This window comes from Columba livia, chromosome 3, assembly GCF_036013475.1.
Source record: "Columba livia isolate bColLiv1 breed racing homer chromosome 3, bColLiv1.pat.W.v2, whole genome shotgun sequence".
NCBI classification, from domain to species: Eukaryota; Metazoa; Chordata; class Aves; order Columbiformes; family Columbidae; genus Columba; species Columba livia.
The window spans coordinates 67,817,843-67,839,310 of NC_088604.1; the positions used below are offsets into that span (position 1 = coordinate 67,817,843).

The 21,468-nt window shown below is 43.2% G+C and overlaps 1 protein-coding gene across 1 annotated transcript in view; it reads right to left on the reverse strand.

Annotated features, from left to right (window-relative positions):
* Nucleotides 1–18,407: 18,407 nt before the first annotated feature.
* Nucleotides 18,408–21,468, reverse strand: part of PPP1R14C (protein phosphatase 1 regulatory inhibitor subunit 14C) — a 53,271-nt gene continuing 50,210 nt past the window's right edge. The window contains exon 4 of the mRNA XM_065057435.1: nt 18,408–19,715. Within this exon, the coding sequence (XP_064913507.1) occupies nt 19,641–19,715 (75 nt within the window). The 3' untranslated portion in view covers nt 18,408–19,640. The remainder of the gene's footprint in view (nt 19,716–21,468) is intronic.

A 21,468-nucleotide genomic window follows, 5' to 3' on the forward strand; every position in this document is an offset into this window, starting at 1 on the left:
TACACATCTTCACAGCTGGTCCTGCTGCTTACCAATTTGAACAATTTAACACCATCAGCAAATTTTGGCAGCTCACAGCTGACTCCCTTTTCCAGGTCATGTATAAATCTACTGAACTTCAGAGACCCCCGCCAGGAGCTCCTTTGGCGATTTTCCTCTGCTGTAAGAACCACAATTTTTCTCCTGTACTGGTCCCTGACTTTAAACCCCCATAAGGATTTTCCCTCCTGTGGGATGGCCAAGAGTGATATTGTGGGAGGCAGCAAGTGAACATCACCTACTCTGTGCTTACCTTCAGGTCCTCAGCTTGCTCAGCTGGGCTCAGCGTCTCTCACACTACATTCAAAACCACATCTCTCAATTCCTGTCATGACATCGGTAACATTTCTGCCCTGCAGACAGGAGATACACAGATACTCTGCCTGTTTGCCTGCACCCATTCCTCACATACTGACTGCCTGCTAAATTAAAAGGAGGTTATACAAATACACCAGTGCAGTTTCTGGTTTCAGGACAAAGTAGAGCCTGGTGTGAAAGACTGCTGCAGAAATTTTTTTCTGCTTACACCTGACAGCCTGACACCAAGCACCACACAGGTGATCAAAACCTGAAAAAAAAGACATTGTTTCTGCCAGTTGTTTTCATCTACTATACAGTCTTTGTGATGTGACCACATCTTTTTTCCACAGGACTCTTCCCTTGTTCACTGCACAGAATAGTTAGATTTCACCTAGCAGTTATTCAATGCTTTGGTTTTCCCTTTATTTTTCTGCATAAGGCATAATTTAATCCCTGCTCTGGAGAAAGAAACAGTCACTTCCTCCTGTGTTTTTCAAGGCTGTCATCCCTATCAGATCTCTGAGCATGTCAGAGACATTCAAATGTCAAATAGGGAAAAATATGTGCAAACCCTACCAGACTATAAACATGCAGCTGACTGCTGCCACTCGAAAGAGAAGCACAAGTAAGACCCAAACCTGGTTTGCTTCTTTTATCATCTGCAGCATGAGGAAAGATGGGACATTTGCCCAAGGCTTTCCCACATGCCTCCTGACAGCAGAGAAAAAGGAAAAAATAAAAACTTGAGTTGTTGTTGTGGGCTTAGGAGTAAAGGCTGTCTTGGTGGACACTGCTTTGGGTCCTCTACCCATGACCTAAAATCTGACCTCTTTTGCTTCTCAAAGCTAAAATAAAAAGACACTAAAACTTCCCAAATAAAATGTCACCGGTCCTTTTTTCAGCATAGTCACAGCAACATTTTCCACTGCATCAAGGAGATGGTGGCTGGGAGATGGTCCATCCCCCACTCACAGCAGGGCTATCAGCAAAGCTGCATCAAGTCAGTCACAGCTTTGTCTAGCTCAGGCCCAAAAAGCTCCAAGGGCCCTCTGGGTACCTTTTCCTGTGCAGCACTACACTCCTTTTTCCTCAGGTCCAACCTAAACACCCATGGCACACTTTGTGGGCACTGACACTTGGTATACTGCCTGGCACTACTGAGTGGAATTTGGTCCTTTGTGACTATTTTTCAAGTACTTGAGTATCTCAGCCTTTTCTGTGTCAACCATTGCTAGGCTGCCTCCCCCACCTGTGAGCAGATCCCTATTTACCCTAAATTTCTTCTAACAGTGAGTGTACCTGCAGGATTCCTCCTTTTTACACTTAAAGTCTGTCTCAAGTCTTTGCTCCAGCTGAGCTTTTGTCTTCTTGATTTTGTCCTTAGGCACACAAGTGATGCTTTTATACTCCTCTTCTATTGTCTGTCCTCACTTCCATCTCCTGCATGCTCCCAGTCTCATCCCAGTTGTCTTGAAACGCTGTTTTTCAAAGACATTCAGCCTGAGGCAGGCACCTGGAATGGAAAGTTACAGCCCAGTCACAGCTTCCTAGACTTATAAGCAACTGAAATGAGGATCTTTTAATGAGCAGGATCAGGAAATCTTAATAATTAGTAACTCTGCCCTTCACACCTGTAATTATTTATTGTCACATGTTACAGCCAGCATGCACTATACTCTGTCCAGAGCCATGTAATCCTTTTAAGCAATCCTGAGGCATATTTGCATTACCTGAATACAGTATTGAATTATACTAGTAAATGAACACACACTTGCTCTTTTTAATATTATTGTATTATTTACCACTATTTCTGCAGCGCCAGCCATTTTTACTTTATTTCCATGATTTTAATCTGCTTCCCCAGCCATACCTCATTTTATGCTCTCTGGCCCATGCTGAGTTTTCTATGTGGATTTTTATTATATCTAATGTCACTTGCCTGTACTCTGTTCCACTTTTTCTCACTTGACCTCAAGCTGTTCCTTGCCTCTCAGGCTCCTGCTCCCTTTATTTCCCCTCCTCTACCTCACACACAAGCTGCTCCCCTGCATTTCTCTCTCACACACAATCAGTTCCTATCCTCTTCCCATACACAGCTCTTCTGGCTTGACACAAGCTCACGTCCATCATACCCATTTTATCCCAGCACAATTCAGCATCACACATTATCTTCCCTCCTGTCATGGAGAGAAGGCTCAAGCACAGCATTTCCCTCAGGCACATTCACTCCCTCACCCTCTGCACTAAGCTCACCCCTCGTCTCCACAGCCAGCAGCTGTCCTGGGCACCCTGTGCTTGGCAGTCCAGCCCCACATGCAGATATGTCCTCAGTCCACCTGCAGAGCCAGCGGCCTGGGAGAGCCATTCCTGGCCTTTGGCATCAGCAGACAGATGGGAGATTCTCTACACAGAGCTGCTCTTGCATCCAGGTTCAGACAGGTGTTGGGTTCGGTTTTGTGGGGTTTATTTCGTTGTGTTTGGTTTTGGATTTGGGTTTTTCCTGGTTCGTTTGGTTGGTTGTTTTTTTTGTGTGTTTTGTTTTCCTTCTTCTTGACAGCGAGCCGTGATTACTGTTTTACCCGGTACAAAGGCCATCAGCCTTTCCCGGAGAACTGAGGTCAGTAAGTCATACCCACTCCTTCCACTCAGCTGCTGTAAAGCAGAGTGAACATCTGCCCCTCACTGTTTTTGGATGCCACCAGCAACAATGGGAGGGACACTGGGCCAAGCTCCTGTGGCAGCAGCCAGGGAAAACAATAAATTCAGCAAACTCAGAGGTAAAGCCCCTGCCCCATACTTTTCTGTGTGATCCTGGCCAAGTTGTTCAGCTGCTTTGCAATCCCTAATGAGAATAGCACTTTCTTGAACTTACTTAATCTCTCCCACCAGCCTGAGAAACCCTGAAAATATATAAAACACTATGAATATTGATAAGATAAACAGGACTTTGGAATAAGGAATCAAGATATCTGCCAGGGGAATATTTTCTATTTTCTTTGACTGGGGGAAGTGTGATCACTATCCATTCACTTTGGCAACATCCACCCACACAGAAGGGAAAATAGAGGGAAGCTGGCAGAGAGAAAGCTCCAGCTCAGGTCTACAAGGACATACCACAGGGAGATTTGCCCACAGCAGATGCATCTTTAGAAAGGGAAGTGTCTGGTTCCCATGGTGGCTGAGCAAAAAGGTAAATCCAGGAGCTGCGGAGCAGCTGAGTCTACAGGATCTTTGTTCTAACAGCACCAACCATTGAACTGATCAGTCAGCCCCCCGTGGAAATCCAGATCAGCCAGATGGTCTCCCATCATCGTGCAGACTTCTTGGTAAGAGGCAAATGGCCCTTGTGTGCTTGTCTTCTGAAGTGTCGCCTAGTTTGTTTTTAACTGTTTAAAAATTAAGTGCATCCTCAACCCTTTAGCTACTCTTGTTTGTTTGCTTTATTCTGTTAGTAAATGCTAAATAATTAAAAATGGTCTTATAAGGTACCATCTAACAGCAGGTTCAATTGTTGCTGTGCTGCACGTTAATAATTTAAACCCCCTCTGGAATAAAAACGAAGCCTGGAATAGTGCATTGGTATAATCTTTGTATCACACCTCTGTGTGCAGGCACACAGGAGACTACAGCAAGGGGCTGCTGAGACTGCGGCGAGATGGCTCAACATTCAAGAACCTCCCCTTCCACTCCTACCTCTCACAACTTCTGCCTCTCCGAACCTGATAACGAGCTGCCTCCTTCCCCATTCAACTCTCTCCCTTCCTTCTTTGCTCCACGCACCTGTGGAGGCTGCTTGTCACTCCAGGAACGCAGCAGCAGACAGGTAGCCGTGCTGCCTCTGTGTAAGAGATGCTTTATCCCAGTGCCACAGGCTTACCGGCATTGGACATGCAGGCATCTCCCTGCACATTGAAGGAGTCAGAGACAGTCAACACAGGGGACAAGCTGTAGATTGACCTTCCCCACTCCTTCAGAAAACTCCCTTTTTTCCCAGGGGAATTCTCATGACTGTTTTGGCTTTTATTGCAAATAACTGTCTCATTTGCTCTTCCAGCAGCTCTCCTTCCACAGGCGTCCTTACAGATGTCAATATGTATCACCAGATTCCTAGCAAGGCAGCCACATTTCCCAGGCAGCTCTGCCAGCAATGCAAAAGTTTCACCGAGCCCCCGAGCAGCAGATCATGCCTCCCTGCAAGCCTCCATCAGAGAGCGGGGCAGACATGCAAAAAGGAGCTTTGGGACTGTAATTATTTACCCAGTCAACTTGCCTGTACATGTTCAGTGGTGTTTGCACACACAAGCTGACTAGGAAAGCATCAAGCCGTCAGGCCAAAAAAAAAGGTCACAGAAGCCATTTGTATTCCCAAGACTAATGTCACAAAGGCAGGTGGAGGGTGCTGGGACTCTGCAAGTACAACTCTGAGTATTTGAACCAGACAATAAAAGCTTTGTCATATTCAGGTTTCTGGCTACAAGACAGATACATATATACATTTTTATGCACAAGAGCATAAGTTTATAATGTAGAGTAAAAAAGGGAGGAAAAAAAAAATGCAAACCAAAATCCATAAAATTAATACAGACGCTTAAGTGGAAACACCAACTTTACCTCAAGTAACCTGGCATCAGGAGGCACTGCTGGGTAACAACGCTTCAAACAACACAGGCAGAACTTTAAAAATAGTAACATGGGAATTATTAGCACACCAGCTTGCTATTCCCCTTCAGCTCTGTAACCTGAGAGGGCTCTGCTTCTGTTGCGCAAAATGCAAGGCACGTACCATAGGTAGCATTAGCCTTGTAAGTACAGCACTTCCCACACTGTTAAAAATAACCTTTCTAGTCTCTATACACTGGACTTCGGAGTTGTTTTAATCTTCTGCTTTAAAATATCAATAGTTTTGAGGCAAACTAAGAAAATTTACTTCACCAAGGTGAAACTTCATGGGTGAGTTACACATTCTGTCAATTGTGTTCAATAAAAGACAGCCAAGTGGCCAATGTCATCACGATGCTTTCCTGCCTCTGCTGCATTTATCCTGACAATACCCCTGTGACACAACCAGCTCTGGACCATTACTGTAAGGGGGCTGATACCCAGAAGCAACTTTCTCAAAGCCACAGAGGAGGCTGCTAGCAGAACAGTGAGCTTAAATCCCAGTTTGCAGAGATAAGGAGATCCCTTATTGACTGATTTTTTTTCTGCATTGCAGCCAAGCTCATTTGTATTGCAACTGCCTCCCTTCCAAACAGGTGAAATCCCCAGAAAAACAGTCACGTACATCACAGAAATAATAGCTCAGGAAATCCCTGTAATTTCTCACAGGGTGATGCTATGCAGCCTCTTGGCTGTGAGCACCAGCCCTCAGCTCGAGTCGAGACCTGTGAACCTTCCTCACACTGTCAAACAGCACCAAGCTGATAAAGCTGAACAGAGCCCTGGAGAGAAGGAGGGGGTTCAGAGGCAGGTCAAGATGCCAAGGCAGGCAGGGTCAGCGTGTGGGCAAGGAAGAGCAAAGACAGCCTCCAGTGCCTGGGGGCCACAGGGATGGGCATCACAGGGTGCCCCAACAGGGCAAGCACAGCAGGAGAAATGTAGGGTTTGCTCTATACTGGGTCATTTGGCTTTTCTACTGAGCTGGATCAAGCCTCGGGCCAGAATAGGCTGGCAACATCTGAAAGGAGATGCACCAAGGCAGCATTACGTAGCCAGAGTGGACCGTTTAAAAAAAAGAGCAATACATGAAACTAAAAATGGACTAAGCACCCAAGAAACCCCACACATGCTACTTCCTTCTCAGAGCAGCTGTAGTGTTTTAATAGCACATTTGAGTCATCCAGCTCTTTTCATGCTGCCCACTGGGCTGGAAACCTTGCTGTCAGGCACTCAAGGTTTCTTCTTCCCTCCTGGCTGGGTCAGAAAGAGGCCCCCAAGGTTTTCTGCCATCTCCCAGGCAGGCAAAACCAGGCTACAAACTCAAGAATTAATGGCTGCATACACAAAACCCTTTAAACACCACTCACGGTCCAACGTTTCTTATTTCATTTGACTCCAGTAAAGCCAGCTCACAAAGCAACTCATCTCTTGCACTTGTCAGCAAACATCGTTTGAAGCTGACCTTCACTTGGCCTGCAGCATGCCCGGACCATGTAACAACCCAAGCTTCCTCCGAGCCTCATCCTGAACTCAGAAATGCACCATTTGGCTTGAGGATTTCAAGCTCTGTTTGCTGATCGTGAACATTGCACAATCAAGCCCTTGTCTTTATCCTGAGCTAGTTACCGGTGACTGCCTTGGCTTGGTTCATTGATTTATTCCCTTCCTCCGCCTGCTGCAGATGACCTTGGCTCTGCTCTGCATGCCGGAACGGCCACGCTTTGCAGCAAAGAGTCTCTCATGCCCTGAACCGAGACACACAAACACACCAGAACGCCTCTCCCCGCTTCAAACAGCAGCGAGTGCTGCATACGCATCAGGGACAAAGGAGGAAGCAGTGATCAGCGTTAAATGAATACATAATGTTATCTACTGCTTTTTAAAGCGAGATGTTGGGGTAACACAACCGAAGGCGGTTTGGGAGGGTTTAATGTAACCCATTATTTTTTATAGGACAAAAGTGCTTACTGCCTGCTATACAAATCAGATGCTAACACTGTTATGTCAGAAAAAGGCAGTTTATGTAACCATGAAGCCTGGCTTTTTATTATTATTTGTTTTATTTACTGTTACCACACTAAGCGGCCACAGGCACTGCCTTAATAGGTGTACATTATTCATTCATCTTATCAATATCCAGAAGATTTTCAAGAACGGCCAGTGAGCAATTTGGGAGCCTCAAATTCATAGTGTTCGAGGTGAGAAACATTATGAAGAGAGTCACTCTTTTTAAAATAATGGTCCTTTTAACATGCCTCAGGTTGGAACAATGAGAAATCAAGGCACTTCAAATCAGCAGTTAATTATGAATGTCTCAGCCATTGGCCTTAAGAAGCTTGCAGCAGAATAAGCAGTGTGTGTTGCTAGTAAGAGAAAATCCTCAGTTAGGCTGGGCTAGTCTAAAGAGACTATTTAGACTATAGGAACTTTATTTGCCCACAGAGTATTCCCCTCTGGTATGAAAAGGGATGCATCTCTAATGTTATGGAAGAATAGAGGTTATTTTCTTATTAATAATTATAAATACCTTAATCCTATTTAAACCTTTGAAATATACCCCCAAAAAAACGAGAAGTCCCTCAACAGGATTCCTGCTTGTTACATCTGCCACAGCACCCTCTCCCCCCTCCCCGGTCATCTTATACTACACAGTTCACAACAATTATTTCATATTTTTCCAAGGTATCTTAACTATTTATGAGTCCTGCCAGTAAGGAACTAAGAGGTGATGGAGGAAAGAAATAGAGAAACGTGAGCAAGGCTCCTCAGCACTCAACACTAAAACACATTAATCCTCCAAAATCAAAGAGGTCGGTGTGCTGCTTCTGCCTCTGATGTGTTCAGCCTAAATGAGGCCTGTGCTGCCAGGAGGCAGGTCCAGCTGGTGGGAAAAGATGTTAGAAGGCCACTGAATCAGCCAAGAGACTCCCTGCAGATTCGCTTCATATTTCCAAGTCACTGCCAGCTTCCCACAGACTCCTTCTTGATGCTTTTGACATGTCATCTGCTAGAAGGACCAACTCTGCTCTTTTAGGAAACTAGAAATAAAGGAATAAGGAAGAAAAAAAAAAAAAAACCACTGATATACCATTAGATATTGTCCTGAGAAGCTCTGCTGTCAAAACTGTGAAGGGCACCAGGACTTGAGATGAAGACTTTTCCCAATGTGACCTAATATTAGATGAAGGAGAGTTCACATGCTTGTTTTCCTACAGGCAGACTGTCTAGTACACAAAGCTTTCAGCTCATTGACTGTTAAGAGCTCCATGAAGAGGAGAGGAAGCACCACTCCTTGTTCTTTGACTCCTCTGTTGACTAAGCACAGGTGACAAACCTGTCTGAGATGCGTACCAGGAGGGAGCACTACCTGTGTCTGGGCTTCCAGCTGTGGGACTTGCTGACACCACTGTGCGCAGCCTCTGTGAGTGTGTCAGGATCTGCGTGCTCTACCCAAGTCCCAAGAGGAACAAGGTCGTGCTCCCTGGAGCCCACCTTGTTGCCTAAGCAGTGATGGACAGTACACTGTCATGAACCAGCTAGAGACAGTGCAAAAGTAGGAATTAACAGCCAGTTTCCGTCATGGCAGTGGATTAAAGTGCTGTCTTGTATCCTCTTGTGGAAAACATTTCTCCAAGAAAGCAGAAAACAGACAACAAAATGGCAGACAGTAACAGACATTTAGGTTGGAACAGGATGGATGAGACAGAAACTTCAGGCTGTGACAGGCTGAGTGGGCACCAGAACAACAGATGAAGTAGAGAGCTCAGTTCTATTTAATTGATGCCAACAAATAGGGGAAAAATATTTTGTGGTACCTACTTTGAATATGAGTTCACTCATTTGCTGTCCCTAGGTAAGTGACTTCAAGTCTTCTGTGCACTCCTGAAAAAATGAGTTACCAGCACTTACCTCTGCTAAGCTCCAAGCTGTCCAACAAGTGATGAACAGGTGAGATCACCTGCCCTTCTATGCAGCCCTGCTCCTTCTCCAGGGATCCTTCCAATTCCCTGTGTTATCCTAAGCAGGGTGTCCCATGCACTGGAGAATAAGATACTGTTTATTTTTACTAACTCCCAACAGTAGTCGCACACTTGTTTTATAAGACAATCCATATCCAAAGCTCTGCACAGAAAGCCAACACTAGTTGTGCCTTTCCCTCAGCAGTATAATAGTCCCAGATTCTGTGGGAAAGATGTGTGGGTAACTGAACCACACACCTAATCTGTTATTTACAGAAAGAGGATGTCATGGAAACATTGTCATTTTAGTTTGCTCCCCCTGGCCCTCCAACACATGGCATAGAAAGCTGTGGATCCGTTTCCCAAATACCATTACACAGCTCTGAAAACGCCTGGCAAATTTTGAGCATCAATTACCATTCATTTATCAGAGTTGTTTGCTCTCAGCAAGTGACACTTTTAACAATAAGAACTCAAAGACCACCATCATTTTGAGGCAGTCCAGCATTTGACAGCCTTTTCCTGTCCCCAAAGGGCAAAGTTTGGAAGCATAATTGGTTGGGGTGTTAGCTAGGCTTCACTGAAACACTTTCAATCTAAGCACATTTTAAAAAACAGCTTGCTTCTTTCTGTCCTCCACTATTTATACAAAAAAATTGAGCTGTTTGTTTCTAGTACACATCCAAGAGGGTCCCTATGTACTGTAGCAAAGCACAGAAGTGATACACAAAAGCCCCCGACCACTAACCCAATTTAAAGGAAGGTTGCTTTCTTGTTCATGAAATGAGTAGCGTGCATTCAACTGGATAGAGAGTAAACTACATCAGCTCTAAACCCAACTGATGTCAGCATATTTTAATTTTATCTAGCTTGTCTATCTCATGTGTTTCTGTGCACAAGCAGACCTGGGGTCCTAACAGCACAGGGGGGAGTTTCACTGGCTACAGGAGATGCACCAAGAAGGGCACCAGAGCACAGCAGGAACATAGTCAGCTCCAGCATCTACAAATGTTATTTTCCTGATTGTTCCTGATCTTTTTTTGTTTTTCCACAAGTTCAGCATCCTTCCTAGGATTTCTGTTCCTGAAATTGCTAGAGATGGGAAAGGAAGATTTAATCCTTCATCAACAGAGTTAAAAACTTACAAGTGGCCCCTGAGAAAGCATCTCAAGAAACAATCAGTCCCATATGTATTATAAAACATTCAGGACTCTGTAGCCTCAGAGTGACTACATTACTTACCTCATGATTTTTAAGCATTTGAGACTAGCAAGCTTCAGACAGGGACGAAACTTTGAAAGAAGTGCAAAGTCAGCATATTCCTGTACCATATCTGCTGTTTGATCTGGGTTCCCAACCCTGATACATATTTGACAGCTGCTCCTCAATTTCTAGTTAACAAGAGGCAGCGGTTAGATACAAAGGCTCTGAACAGTCCCCCCCACTTATTTTTTAAAGCCAACCTCATACATGAGCCAGATCTGAGATATGTGAACCAACTCCGAGATATTTAAGCAATTTCTTTCATGTGCTTCCTGCCTAGAAAAACAGATGTGAAACTCAATTGGGCTGAGCAAGATAGCCAAACTTTCTTCAGCAAACACAGAAATACAGTGGGCTAATCTGATTTATTTGCTCTCACTTGAATCCCTGCCTAGTTATATTTGCTGGTGCAGCAGAGGTGGCATAATTTTGACATACTTGAATCTCTATGTGAGCACTAGAGAGGAATTCTGAGGAAGAACAGTAGGTAGAGCAGATACCAACTGCAATCATAAGTAAAAAACATAAAAAATACAAGTACTAAGTGAATTAGGAAGCAGCTAACAAGATCATAGCTGAAAGTCATACTAATTCCAGGAAGTACTCAGATTTTCATATGTGAGAGGTAACCAGAAGGGGAAAAGTTAAACAATTATAACTTCAACTCCAGCATTAAAACTTCTAATTTTTGAAGAGTTGACATACATTTTTAAACACATTGTCCTTGTGCCAAGGACAGAAAATCCAGCCTCAGTATGATTAAGTGCTAAGCTGAATGTACAGCTTCATAGATGAAGAAATAATCAATACAATATGCTAAGTGGCAGCTCTTGACCAAGGCACAGAGGACAAAAGAACAGGTACTTGAGGCAGACCATTAAAATTCTAAGCATTTACCATTATAAAACACACACTACTGTGGTACATTGTTGATATGGAAACAGAAACACCTCCAAGACAAGTATAAAGAGGCGAATCTTGCAAATGAGTTATAGCTTACATAGCCTTTTTCCAATATGGGATCACTTCGTGCTTAGGTCTAAACCAGCATCAGAAAATTCCCCTAAGAATTATGTTAAAGCATTTCTAATGACTGTGAAAGCGATATTAAAAGGGCATCTGGAGTTTGGGCGGCATGAATTAAATGGGTCCAGATAAATGAACATTAAACAGCCTCGTTTTTTCTCAAAAACAGACATTATCAGTTGGTAATAGCATAATGTATAGCTATACCTATTTGAAATGCTTTTTAGGTACATGTATCAGATTAACAGAGTTATTTTTATGTCTGGGTTGTAAACAAACTCCTGTCCCTCCCAAACAAAAACCATGCTTTGTCCTAATTTCAAGGCTGAAAAGCTGCAGCATTCCTTACTAGCAGTAGCAGCAGAGACTACACACATCACAGCCACTGCAAAATGGAACAGGATGATGACATATCCCACCAACGCTCTGCCTGACACACTGGCTTATTGGTAACCCAAACACTGGATTCAGGGCTAAGTGAGCTGGTACATGATTACACAAACATGCTTGTATCTGCACTACCCCTGACAAACCAGGACTCACCTCTCCATGGGGCTACTGCCTGGACCCAGTGCAAAGCTCAGCAGAGCCCAATGGAAGGAAATTAATCCCCGTGACAAAGTGCCAGGCTCAGGAGACACTAATTTTATTTTCCAAAGGACAAAGAATGTCTCCATTTGGTGAGTCTGTGTGTCTGCCACCAATTATTCCTTGTTTTGTTACTTGCGCTACAACCCCAGGTTTCTAAACAAAAACATTTCTGTGGTCCTGCAAATGCTGCTGGAGCATCTTCCAGATATTTGGGAGAAAAACAAAACAAAACAAAACAAAACAAAACAAAACAAACAAAAAAAACACAACTAAAGAGCAAATTTTTTCTCCCCTCCATCCTGCACTGCCCCCCACCCTAAATGTAAGAGAAGTTGTTTTATTAGCTCCAGGATCATAGAATGTTAGGGATTGGAAGGGACCTTGAAAGAACATCTAGTCCAATCCCCCTGCTGGAGCAGGAACACCCAGATGAGGCTACACAGGAACATGTCCAGACGGGTTTTTGAATGTCTCCAAAATAGGAGACTCCACAACCTCCCTGGGCAGCCTGTTCCAGTGTTCTGTCACCCTCACTGAGAAGAAGTTTCTTCTCAAGTTTAAGTGGAACCTCTTATGTTCCAGCTTAAACCCATTACCCCTTATCCTACCATCGTTTGTCACCGAGAAGAGCCTGGCTCCAATCTCGTTCCATCCTCACCCTTTATGTATTTGTAAACATGAATAAGGTCACCCCTCAGTCTCCTCAAGCTAAAGAGACTCAGCTCCCTCAGCCTTTCCTCATAAGGGAGGTGCTCCACTCCCTTAATCATCTTGGTTGCCCTACGCTGGACTCTCTCCAGTGGTTCCCTGTCCTTCTTGAACTGAGGAGGAGCCCAGAACTGGACACAATATTCCAGGTGTGGTCTCACCAGGGCAGAGTAGAGGGGAAGGAGAACCTCTCTCGATCTACTAACCACCCCCCTTCTAATACACCCCAGGATGCCATTGGCCTTCCTGGCCACAAGGGCACAGTGCTGGCTTATGGTCATCCTGCTGTCCACCACGTCCCCCAGGTCCCTTTCCCCTACACTGCTCTCTAATGGATCATTCCCCAACTTATACTGGAACCTGGGGTTGTTCCTGCCCAGATGCAATACTCTGCATTTGCCCTTGTTATATTTCATTAAATTTCTCCCCGCCCAACTCTCCAGCCTGTCCAGGTCACACTGGATGGCAGCACAGCCTTCTGGCATGTCAGCCACTCCTCCCAGCTTGGTGTCATCAGCAAACTTGCTGATAGTACACTCTAGTCCCTCATCCAAGTCATTGATTAATATATTGAACAGTACTGGCCCTTGAGGCACTGCACTAGATACAGGCCTCCAACCAGACTCTGCCCCATTGACCATGACTTTCTGGCTTCTTTTCTTCAGCCAGTTCACAGTCCACCTCACTACCCGATTGTCCAGGCCACACTTCCTCAGTTGAGAATGCTGTGGGAGACTGTGTCAAATGCTTTACTGAAGTCAAGGTAGACCACATCCACCGCCCTGCCATCATCTATCCACCTTGTTATATCTTCATAAAAGGCTATGAGGTTTGTCAAGCACGACTTCTTTGTTCTCTCCTTACAGTGTGTGGCTGAGTTGCATTCGCACACTGATGAAGACTTACATGGGAAAGCAAAGTAAAGAAATAAGGTAAAAAGTGAATAAGCTCCAGCAGGATAAGATCATGATTCAGAAGACACTAAAATTTACATTATCCTTTCTAGTCTTCTGGATTGATTTGCTATTGGCAGCAGAGCCTCTGTGGCAGAAATGGCACCAGATGACACATTCCTATTTCCACTGAGTAGTAAAAAGTCCTCGAGAGAAATAACCAAGCTGTTAAACTTGAAGGAATGGAGAAAATTAATACAGACTGTAGACAAATGCACCATGACAATACTGGAGGCAATGGATGCTAAAACCAATTCAGTAACTACTGCTTTGGTAGGCTTAAAATTAAAACCAGAGAGAGACACAGCAGAAAACATGGAGTTCACTGAAGATTCTTAGTTGCAAGTGCAAGCCACGAAACTGCCCGAGGGCCCGTGTTAGCTCAGGCTGAGGCCAACTCCACTTCTGGTATGGTAGTCAAACACGACATGTAGACCTTTACATTTCTACAGGCATTAGGCAGTGCACCGCCACCTTCTGCCCACAGTGATGTCCAGGTACACTGGAAGCAGCCCACAAGCAGCATCCAGAAGTCCTCTCTGTTGTGGCAACTCTTAGGACACACCTGAAGCCTATCTATCCAGCCTACCACAGTAAGTCAATGCTAGTGCCTTTGTCTCAGGAACCATCATGGCACACTGTAGTCTTGACTTGGCTCTGTACTGGTTGCTGGACAAGTCTGAGGCATCTGTTGAAGCCTTTTAATTTGCTTTATGAAGCTACCTGCTACTTACTCCAGTAGCAGAGGCTGCACAAATACAAGTCAGGCCCTGACCCAAAGAAAGAGCTGTGGGGAAACCTGCCTGCAGGGTCTGCACAGCCACGAGTGCCACAAACTGGCTTCTCTTGCTGGGAGACAGCAGATACCGATAGGAGTTTCAACATACCAACTCTACTGGGATTCCCTCTTTGTTATAGATCACTATATAAATAAAGGTTATTCAGACCTGGGGTTGCCTCAGGTCAAGCAACATGAAGGGATACATGGAGCCTGGATAAGCACAATCCTGCTATAGACCTGCATGCTCTGATTCTTTATATACCTGATAGCACTCACTGCTCCAAGACACACAAGCCGTAGTATGACTATGGGCTGCATGAGGGCACACAGACCCATCCACAAAGCCAGGAAAAGTCAGAGCCTTGCTGACACTGATGTAGGGTCCTCATGTGGGGGAGCTTCTTGTGCTCTTGTGTCCTCGTGCACCCCAGAGGGGGTGGTTGGGCAAGTCTGTGTCCTTGAAGTGGGTCAGATCCTATATTTGTTGGTAATTAGTTATTTGCTTCAAGTCCAAGCCAGTATTATACAGTTAGTCAATTAGACTGAATCTCTACTAAGGCCTATCCCAGGATATTATTTTGTTTTTTAAATTGGGGGGGGGGGGCAGAATCAACTACATAAACACCAGCGCAGTGAGAGAAGACATGTAGGTTTACTACCAAAAAACCCCTGTTAACTGCTCCTCCAAAAGAAGTTTCAGTCTTAAATACATTAAAAAAATTCAAGTAGCCTGGTTTCTTTGATTTTAAATACTTAATGTTAGCTTTTGTTCGGAAATTAAAGTCTATGTAGTGTAAACTAATAGCTCAGAGAACTTGGTCATTAGTGCTACCAAAAAAAAAATAAAGCAGATAAAATCCCATCAGCACTAAGATGCTTCAGAAACATCGTATTTACACTGCTAGCAGAGTCCTAAAACGGTAAGAATATATTTTACAGCACTAGGTACTTTCTATGCACATTTTCTGTTCTTCCATCTCTCTCTGGCTTTCCATAGAAACTTGAATTACACTCACAGCATTTGCTTACTGCCAAGTCAAAAAAAAAAAAAGGAAGTAACATAGAAGTCAAGTAAAAAGTGGTAGAGTTACATATGATACATATAACCTGTACTAGTGATTTGTCCATTACATAAGCATAATACTTAAACATACAAGAGAGTTTCTTACTGGTTTCATCTGCTTTACACAATTCTAGAAAAAAAAAAATTGAAGCAGGCATCCAATGTTTCAAGGCCTTTAATCATCTTGACTGACACGAATAACTCAGCTAATGAGAACTTACCCCCAAAAGCATCCAATTTCAATTTGAGTATACTAATAGATGGTGATCTTACCTGTTCTCTCAGTACCAGGTTCAGAGGGCTTCTCACCATCAACATGCTCTACCTTCTTCCACACTTGAAGTTTCCTTCCTTCATCTTCCAGGCATTACTCCTTATGCTTTCCTCCAAATACCTGAAAAGCCTTACATCTCTCATTTTGTTCCCATACAGAAGTATTTGCACCAAAGCAAGACTCTTTTTTTCTCAATAGCTAAACATGTAGCAGAGTAATTTTCTTAGTATTTTTTTTCTAGACTTCACAGTATTTAATCTCTTTTCTGACTCCCTCCCAAAACCTCGACATCCTTTTAGAAGCATTGCATGCAGTTATTCAGTACCTGTTTAACATCTGTACATGATGCTGGCAATAGCAAACTTTATGGAGCCAAAAAGCAATTAATCCTTTTGTTATAGCACTTCACCAAGAGTTTAAGTTCAACTGTTTGTTCAGAATGAGACTTGTAACTTCTTCCAGTCTCCAAGCAATGGACACTCTGCTGATGTGGCACACATTTTTTCCCCCTCCTAGAGGTACATGTTTACATTAAGGCCATCTTAAATTGCAAACTCATCATACAAATAGATAGCTGAATGATTCCAATTTTACATATGCTATTACACTTACCAGGGTAATGTGCTAAAGACTCTTACCAAGACTCAGTGTCAAAGAGCTTGAAGTGCACAAAAGGAGCAGACATCTTGCCCCTGCTTTTGTCAGTCGTTCTCTGACAATAAGGAAAGCTTACCTCCCACATTTTCCCTGGGCACTCCCTACACAAATGGCAACTTTAGGAGTAAAATCCACTGCAGGAACAACGAGGCGGCGGGGAGACAAAACCAAGGCTGGCAGAAGAATGTCTCTTCATCTTTCCTCTGTGCTGCAGGAATATACTATCCTGTCACGGTAGCCTCACGAGGCACACTATGATTACAAGCATTGTCCTCCTCTTTCTGAACCAACTGGAAGATCAGCCACAGGAGACATCACACTGTCAGCTCCTGCTGCAAAACATGCAAAGGCTAATTACGCCACGAAGCAGACTCCTGAAACACGTGCTCTTGCTGGCAACCTTTGCACACTGTAGAGGCACTTCAATACCAAAGCAAAAACCTCAGCCTCTCTATATACATATAAGAGAGAACTCCAGTTCCTTTCATTAGCCACTTTAAAAGCCCAGAGGAAGCTCTCACTGCAGCCAGGCTTGGCCCTTCACAAGAAGGCTGTCCAACCAAGGCAGTGAAGAGCCACGGCTGTAAGATTTGATTTCAAGTTGTTTCAGTAACAGTGTGCTATTGATATGCCCCTTGAATATTGCCCAGAGCCAAGAACACCCACACAGTATAAAGACATAAAGCACAATGAAATCTTAAGTGAATGGGCCAATTCTCCCCCTCATACCAAGGCCAAGAGTTTCTCCATTAAGTAAAAATCAGCAAGAATGAGACCCTGTAAGTCTCCAGTAAAATCAGGCCAGCTGCAAACAAAAGCCATTTAGAGTTTGTTTTTGCTCACTGACACTTGTAAGACAGTGAAACATGTAAAGCTGGAGAAGAGGAAGCCCTTCACAGAAGTGACTGTCCCATCCACAAGACAAGAAAATAGTAAGGACTGGCCCAGTCTTCATTGTTTAAGTGTTTCATCAAATCAGTTGGTTTTAGAAGGGGTACACTTATTTTCCACAGCTACTTCAATACAAGACAAATAAGACAGAGGACACAAATGTGTGATGCACACAGTTGGGCTAGCATTTTTTAGCCAAGTAACATGAGGGAAAAGATAGTTGTGGAGTAGCATTTTGCTCTAGGAGGCGAGAACTGGTGCAGTTGCCAGTACTTGACATTTCTGATTTTGAACACCATTATTATAAATAAAAAAATTATATTTGAAATGGTAAGTGAAGTCACAAAACCTATCTGTGGATGTGGAAATTACTAGAGCCTTTAATGTTCAGACTTGGGGTTGTTTCTAAATATCACCTGCAAAATGTCAGTAGCTGTAACCACCTCAGAAGTTGAACAGGTGTTATCACATGCTCTCAGTTGTTTCAGCCCATGTGTTTAAAGCATATGAATATATTTATGAGTCAGGAATAGTACCCATGAGCAGAAAGCATTTCAGACATCAGCTCAAAACTCTAAACATTGCTAACAAGCCTCAAATCAAAAGGGTTTTTTCCCAGTTTGGGCATAACAAACTTGATGCTCAGAAAAGGCTCTCAGTGGTTTACAAACAGCCTTTCCAGAAAACAGCCTGTGGAAGTATCTGCACAGTCCGTCTGCAAACCATCAGAAGTTTCCAAGTAATTAAGACTTCTTTACTAACACCACTGATTTCTGCCTCCAGAGTTGAGTGCAGGGAAAAAACAAACACACACCACAACACACACACACACACCCCACCATACAAAAACCCCCACAAATAACAAAAGGCCCCTTGCCTCAGGAGTTATGGAAGCTTCTCCTCTATCTCTCTTTCCTTCAAAGGGTAATGGTACAGACTTGATCATTTAGATCTATTAATAGCTACATCAGATCCTCTGCAAGGAGCACATCTTGAGGAGAGAATCTCCTTGTGGCAAGACAGGTCATTCACACAGGCCACTTCCAGAATGAAAGACACCCCACTGATAATGCTGACAATGACAGTGGGAGATCCCAACACAAAACCAGATGAAATCACAAACTCCCCCCAGTTTCCCAGGGTTCCCATATACTTATCACTTCACATGCTTCTCTTTCTGACAAGCAAGTCCATTTACCAACTTACTCAGCAACAGCCTTGTATAAAGTGTACATGTAACAAGTCACAAGTTGTTCCATTTATTTGAGTAAATATCCGGTAAATAAAATCATCGGTAAACATTACAAAATTAAATACATTAAAAAAGCTTGCCAGTACACATAAAATTCACAAACATGTACTTCTTTTGAAAAATAAAATATGTTCAGAGCACCCTTGATATAAAATGCCTGACTAATGTCACCTACCAGCATATGGTAGCTTATTGAACATTTTAGTTAGGACATTTTCCAGGAGGGAGCAGGGATGTCTCTTCTGTTCTTGCTTTTACAAGAAAGAGAGACCAAGTTAAGAAGTCTTCCCACTTCTCAGGGCAGAACCATAAACGAAGATTATAATATTCTTCACCTATCTTAATAGGAGAGTAATCTGCATTTGATTCAGACCACAGCACTAAACACAAGGCAGTTCTTGTAATTCATTCTGGTAGCAATGCCTTTCCTCCACTGGGAAGCAGACTTTTGAATGGTGATAGACATTTCTCTAGATATCACTGCAGGCCCTTCATTCAGTATAGGTTAGCATTGTTCCAAGACACTATGAGGTGGAGAGGAAACAACCTGGCAAAGCATCAAAGTCAGTCAAATAAATTTAAGTCTACAAATTAAGCCCTTAAAATTCCCAATTTTCATATGCTGCAGTCTAAACAAGGAGATATGATGAAATTTTTCACTGGGCTACTTTAAAGGTATTTAGAAAAATGGCAGCACTCATAGTAATCTAAATTGGTACCTTCTGGTAACAAATTTGCAATAACCACCATTTAAATAATTTACTGTAACAAATTTTTCCTTCCATTCATGTGAAACAGTATTCACCACCCACTTTATAATTTATGTACAGACAAGCACAAGAAACTTGACATCCATGAGTTCAATGTACAACCAACTTAATGTTATCCAACTAGTTGCAAGGAGTCTCCTAGCTCTGTAAATTTACAAGATCTTCTGGATCACCACATAGGCTTGCTGCCCCTCATCGCTAACTCTTGGATTCTTCACTTGCTTCAGTAATCCTCAAGTGGAAGTTGAGCAGCATCCAAATTGTTGATATTCTTGATAAAAAAATTGACACTTAAAAAAAGAACCCTTAAAACACACAAAAGAAACTCCTTGAGTCAAAACTGAATGAAATCAAAAAAGTTGTGGAGAAAGACAACTATTTTAATAAAGGCCTTATATTCAAAGTCCCTTTTCCCTTGCCATGTCTTTTACAGAGTGCTACTGCTTGGAGTTATTTATATACTCTTCTTTTGAGGGGGACTGAGTTTCCTCATTCCTCTTATCCGAGTTAGCAGCTCTTTGATAAATTCCTAGGAAAAAAAGATTAGAAAATATGAGTAATTTTTATGATCCCATAATACCATGATTGAGTTAAAAAAACTAAGCAAACTATACATTTTAATTTAGGCTTTTACTGCTAAGCTGAAATCTCCCTGGCCTGACCTCCAGAAACCTTATATGCACACCCTTATCACACAGTGGAGGTATGAACAATCAGCTTTTCCTCTGCATGAGTGTTCGTGCTCAGCTGCTAGCCTTCTTCCACGCTTTTTCTACACAGAGCCTTCTACCAACTGTTGAATCAAGCAAATTCTATGGTTGGATACAACACAAATTGTCAAAGCAAACTTTCACAGTTGAAGCCTGCACAGAAATCGGCACTCATGCCAAAAGAGGTGTTTCTCTCACCGCTCTCCACACCAGCACTAGCATTTTGGTTGGCTGCATCCTCAGCTGGAACAGAGAGCTGCTCTGGCTAAGTGCTCGGCTGCTTTTCCTCTTGCCCTGCTACTTTCCAAGCTGGCTCAGCTCTGCAACCAGGCTCACTACTCGGCCCCACACCAACACTCTGCCAGTCTCAGGCAATGCAGGAACAAGGAGCCAAAGGCAATTCCACTGGCTTATGCTGGGTGAGCCTGGTTGTGGAGCATGTGACATTATTCTGAAAAAAAATATATTCATGGACCAGGTCTTTATTCACTGTAATACTTCTCCCAGCTTCAGCAGATTTTCTCTTTTTAAATTGTGGGAGAACAAAAGCTTACAGACTTGCACCATTATCTAAAATTCTTTTGGTATACGATTTCATATAATAACTGTGGGGGCATGAAAAGCTAAATCACCCCCTTACTGTCACATTTTACCCATAGCACTATGTTTACCCTTAGCACTATGAATACACCTACAAAAGTGTTCTTATCATGAAATCATTTAGCTATAAACATGGAAAGTAATTATGGATTTAGTCAGGCTGATGTGAAAGGAAAAAAAGTGTGACTTCCTAGCTGAATGCTTCAGGCTAAAAATTCCAGCAAGCAAGGTCACCACCTAAATGACAACACAATGCCCTTCAAAAAGAGTCACACAAACATCTATTATCCAGGTGCTACACTGTGCACAAGGGAAGTTTCTGGTAGGACCACAACCCTGGCAAGCATCACCCCAGCAGAGCTATTTCCCTTCCTAACAGCTTATGCACATCTATCCCGTACTGCACCATGGTTGCTGTTGCACCCACACCAGCTGTGGCATCAGCAAACAGTAGCAAAGGCAGAGCAGCTAACACAGCCATGTGGGCTACAAGTGCTCACTGAAAGCCTTATCTACCCTAGCCGCCCCTCCTGAACTAAAGCAGGGTTGTCAAACTCATTTTCACCAGGGACCACATCAGCCTCACTGTTGCCTTCAAAGGGCCAACTGTAATTTTAGCACTGTATAAGTATAGGAGTAGGTACATTTATACAGTCCTAAAATTACATTCAGCCCTTTGAAAACAACCAAAAGGCTGATGTGGCCCCTGGTAAAAATGAGGAGCACATCAATGCATATCAGTAGTGCACTTCACATCTGGATAGACAGGTAGCCTAAAGAGATGATTGAAAAAGCAAATTTGTTAAGACCAAGTCCTCCCCCTCCATCCTCTAGAAATTGTCTTTTCCCACAGAGGCACAAACCACTGCAACTATATCCATTCTGAACTTGTCAGAGTAACAAACACCCATGCAGAAGACAAAAAAAGAAGGGATACAGGTTTACTCTAAAAATTCATAGCTTTCAATGCAC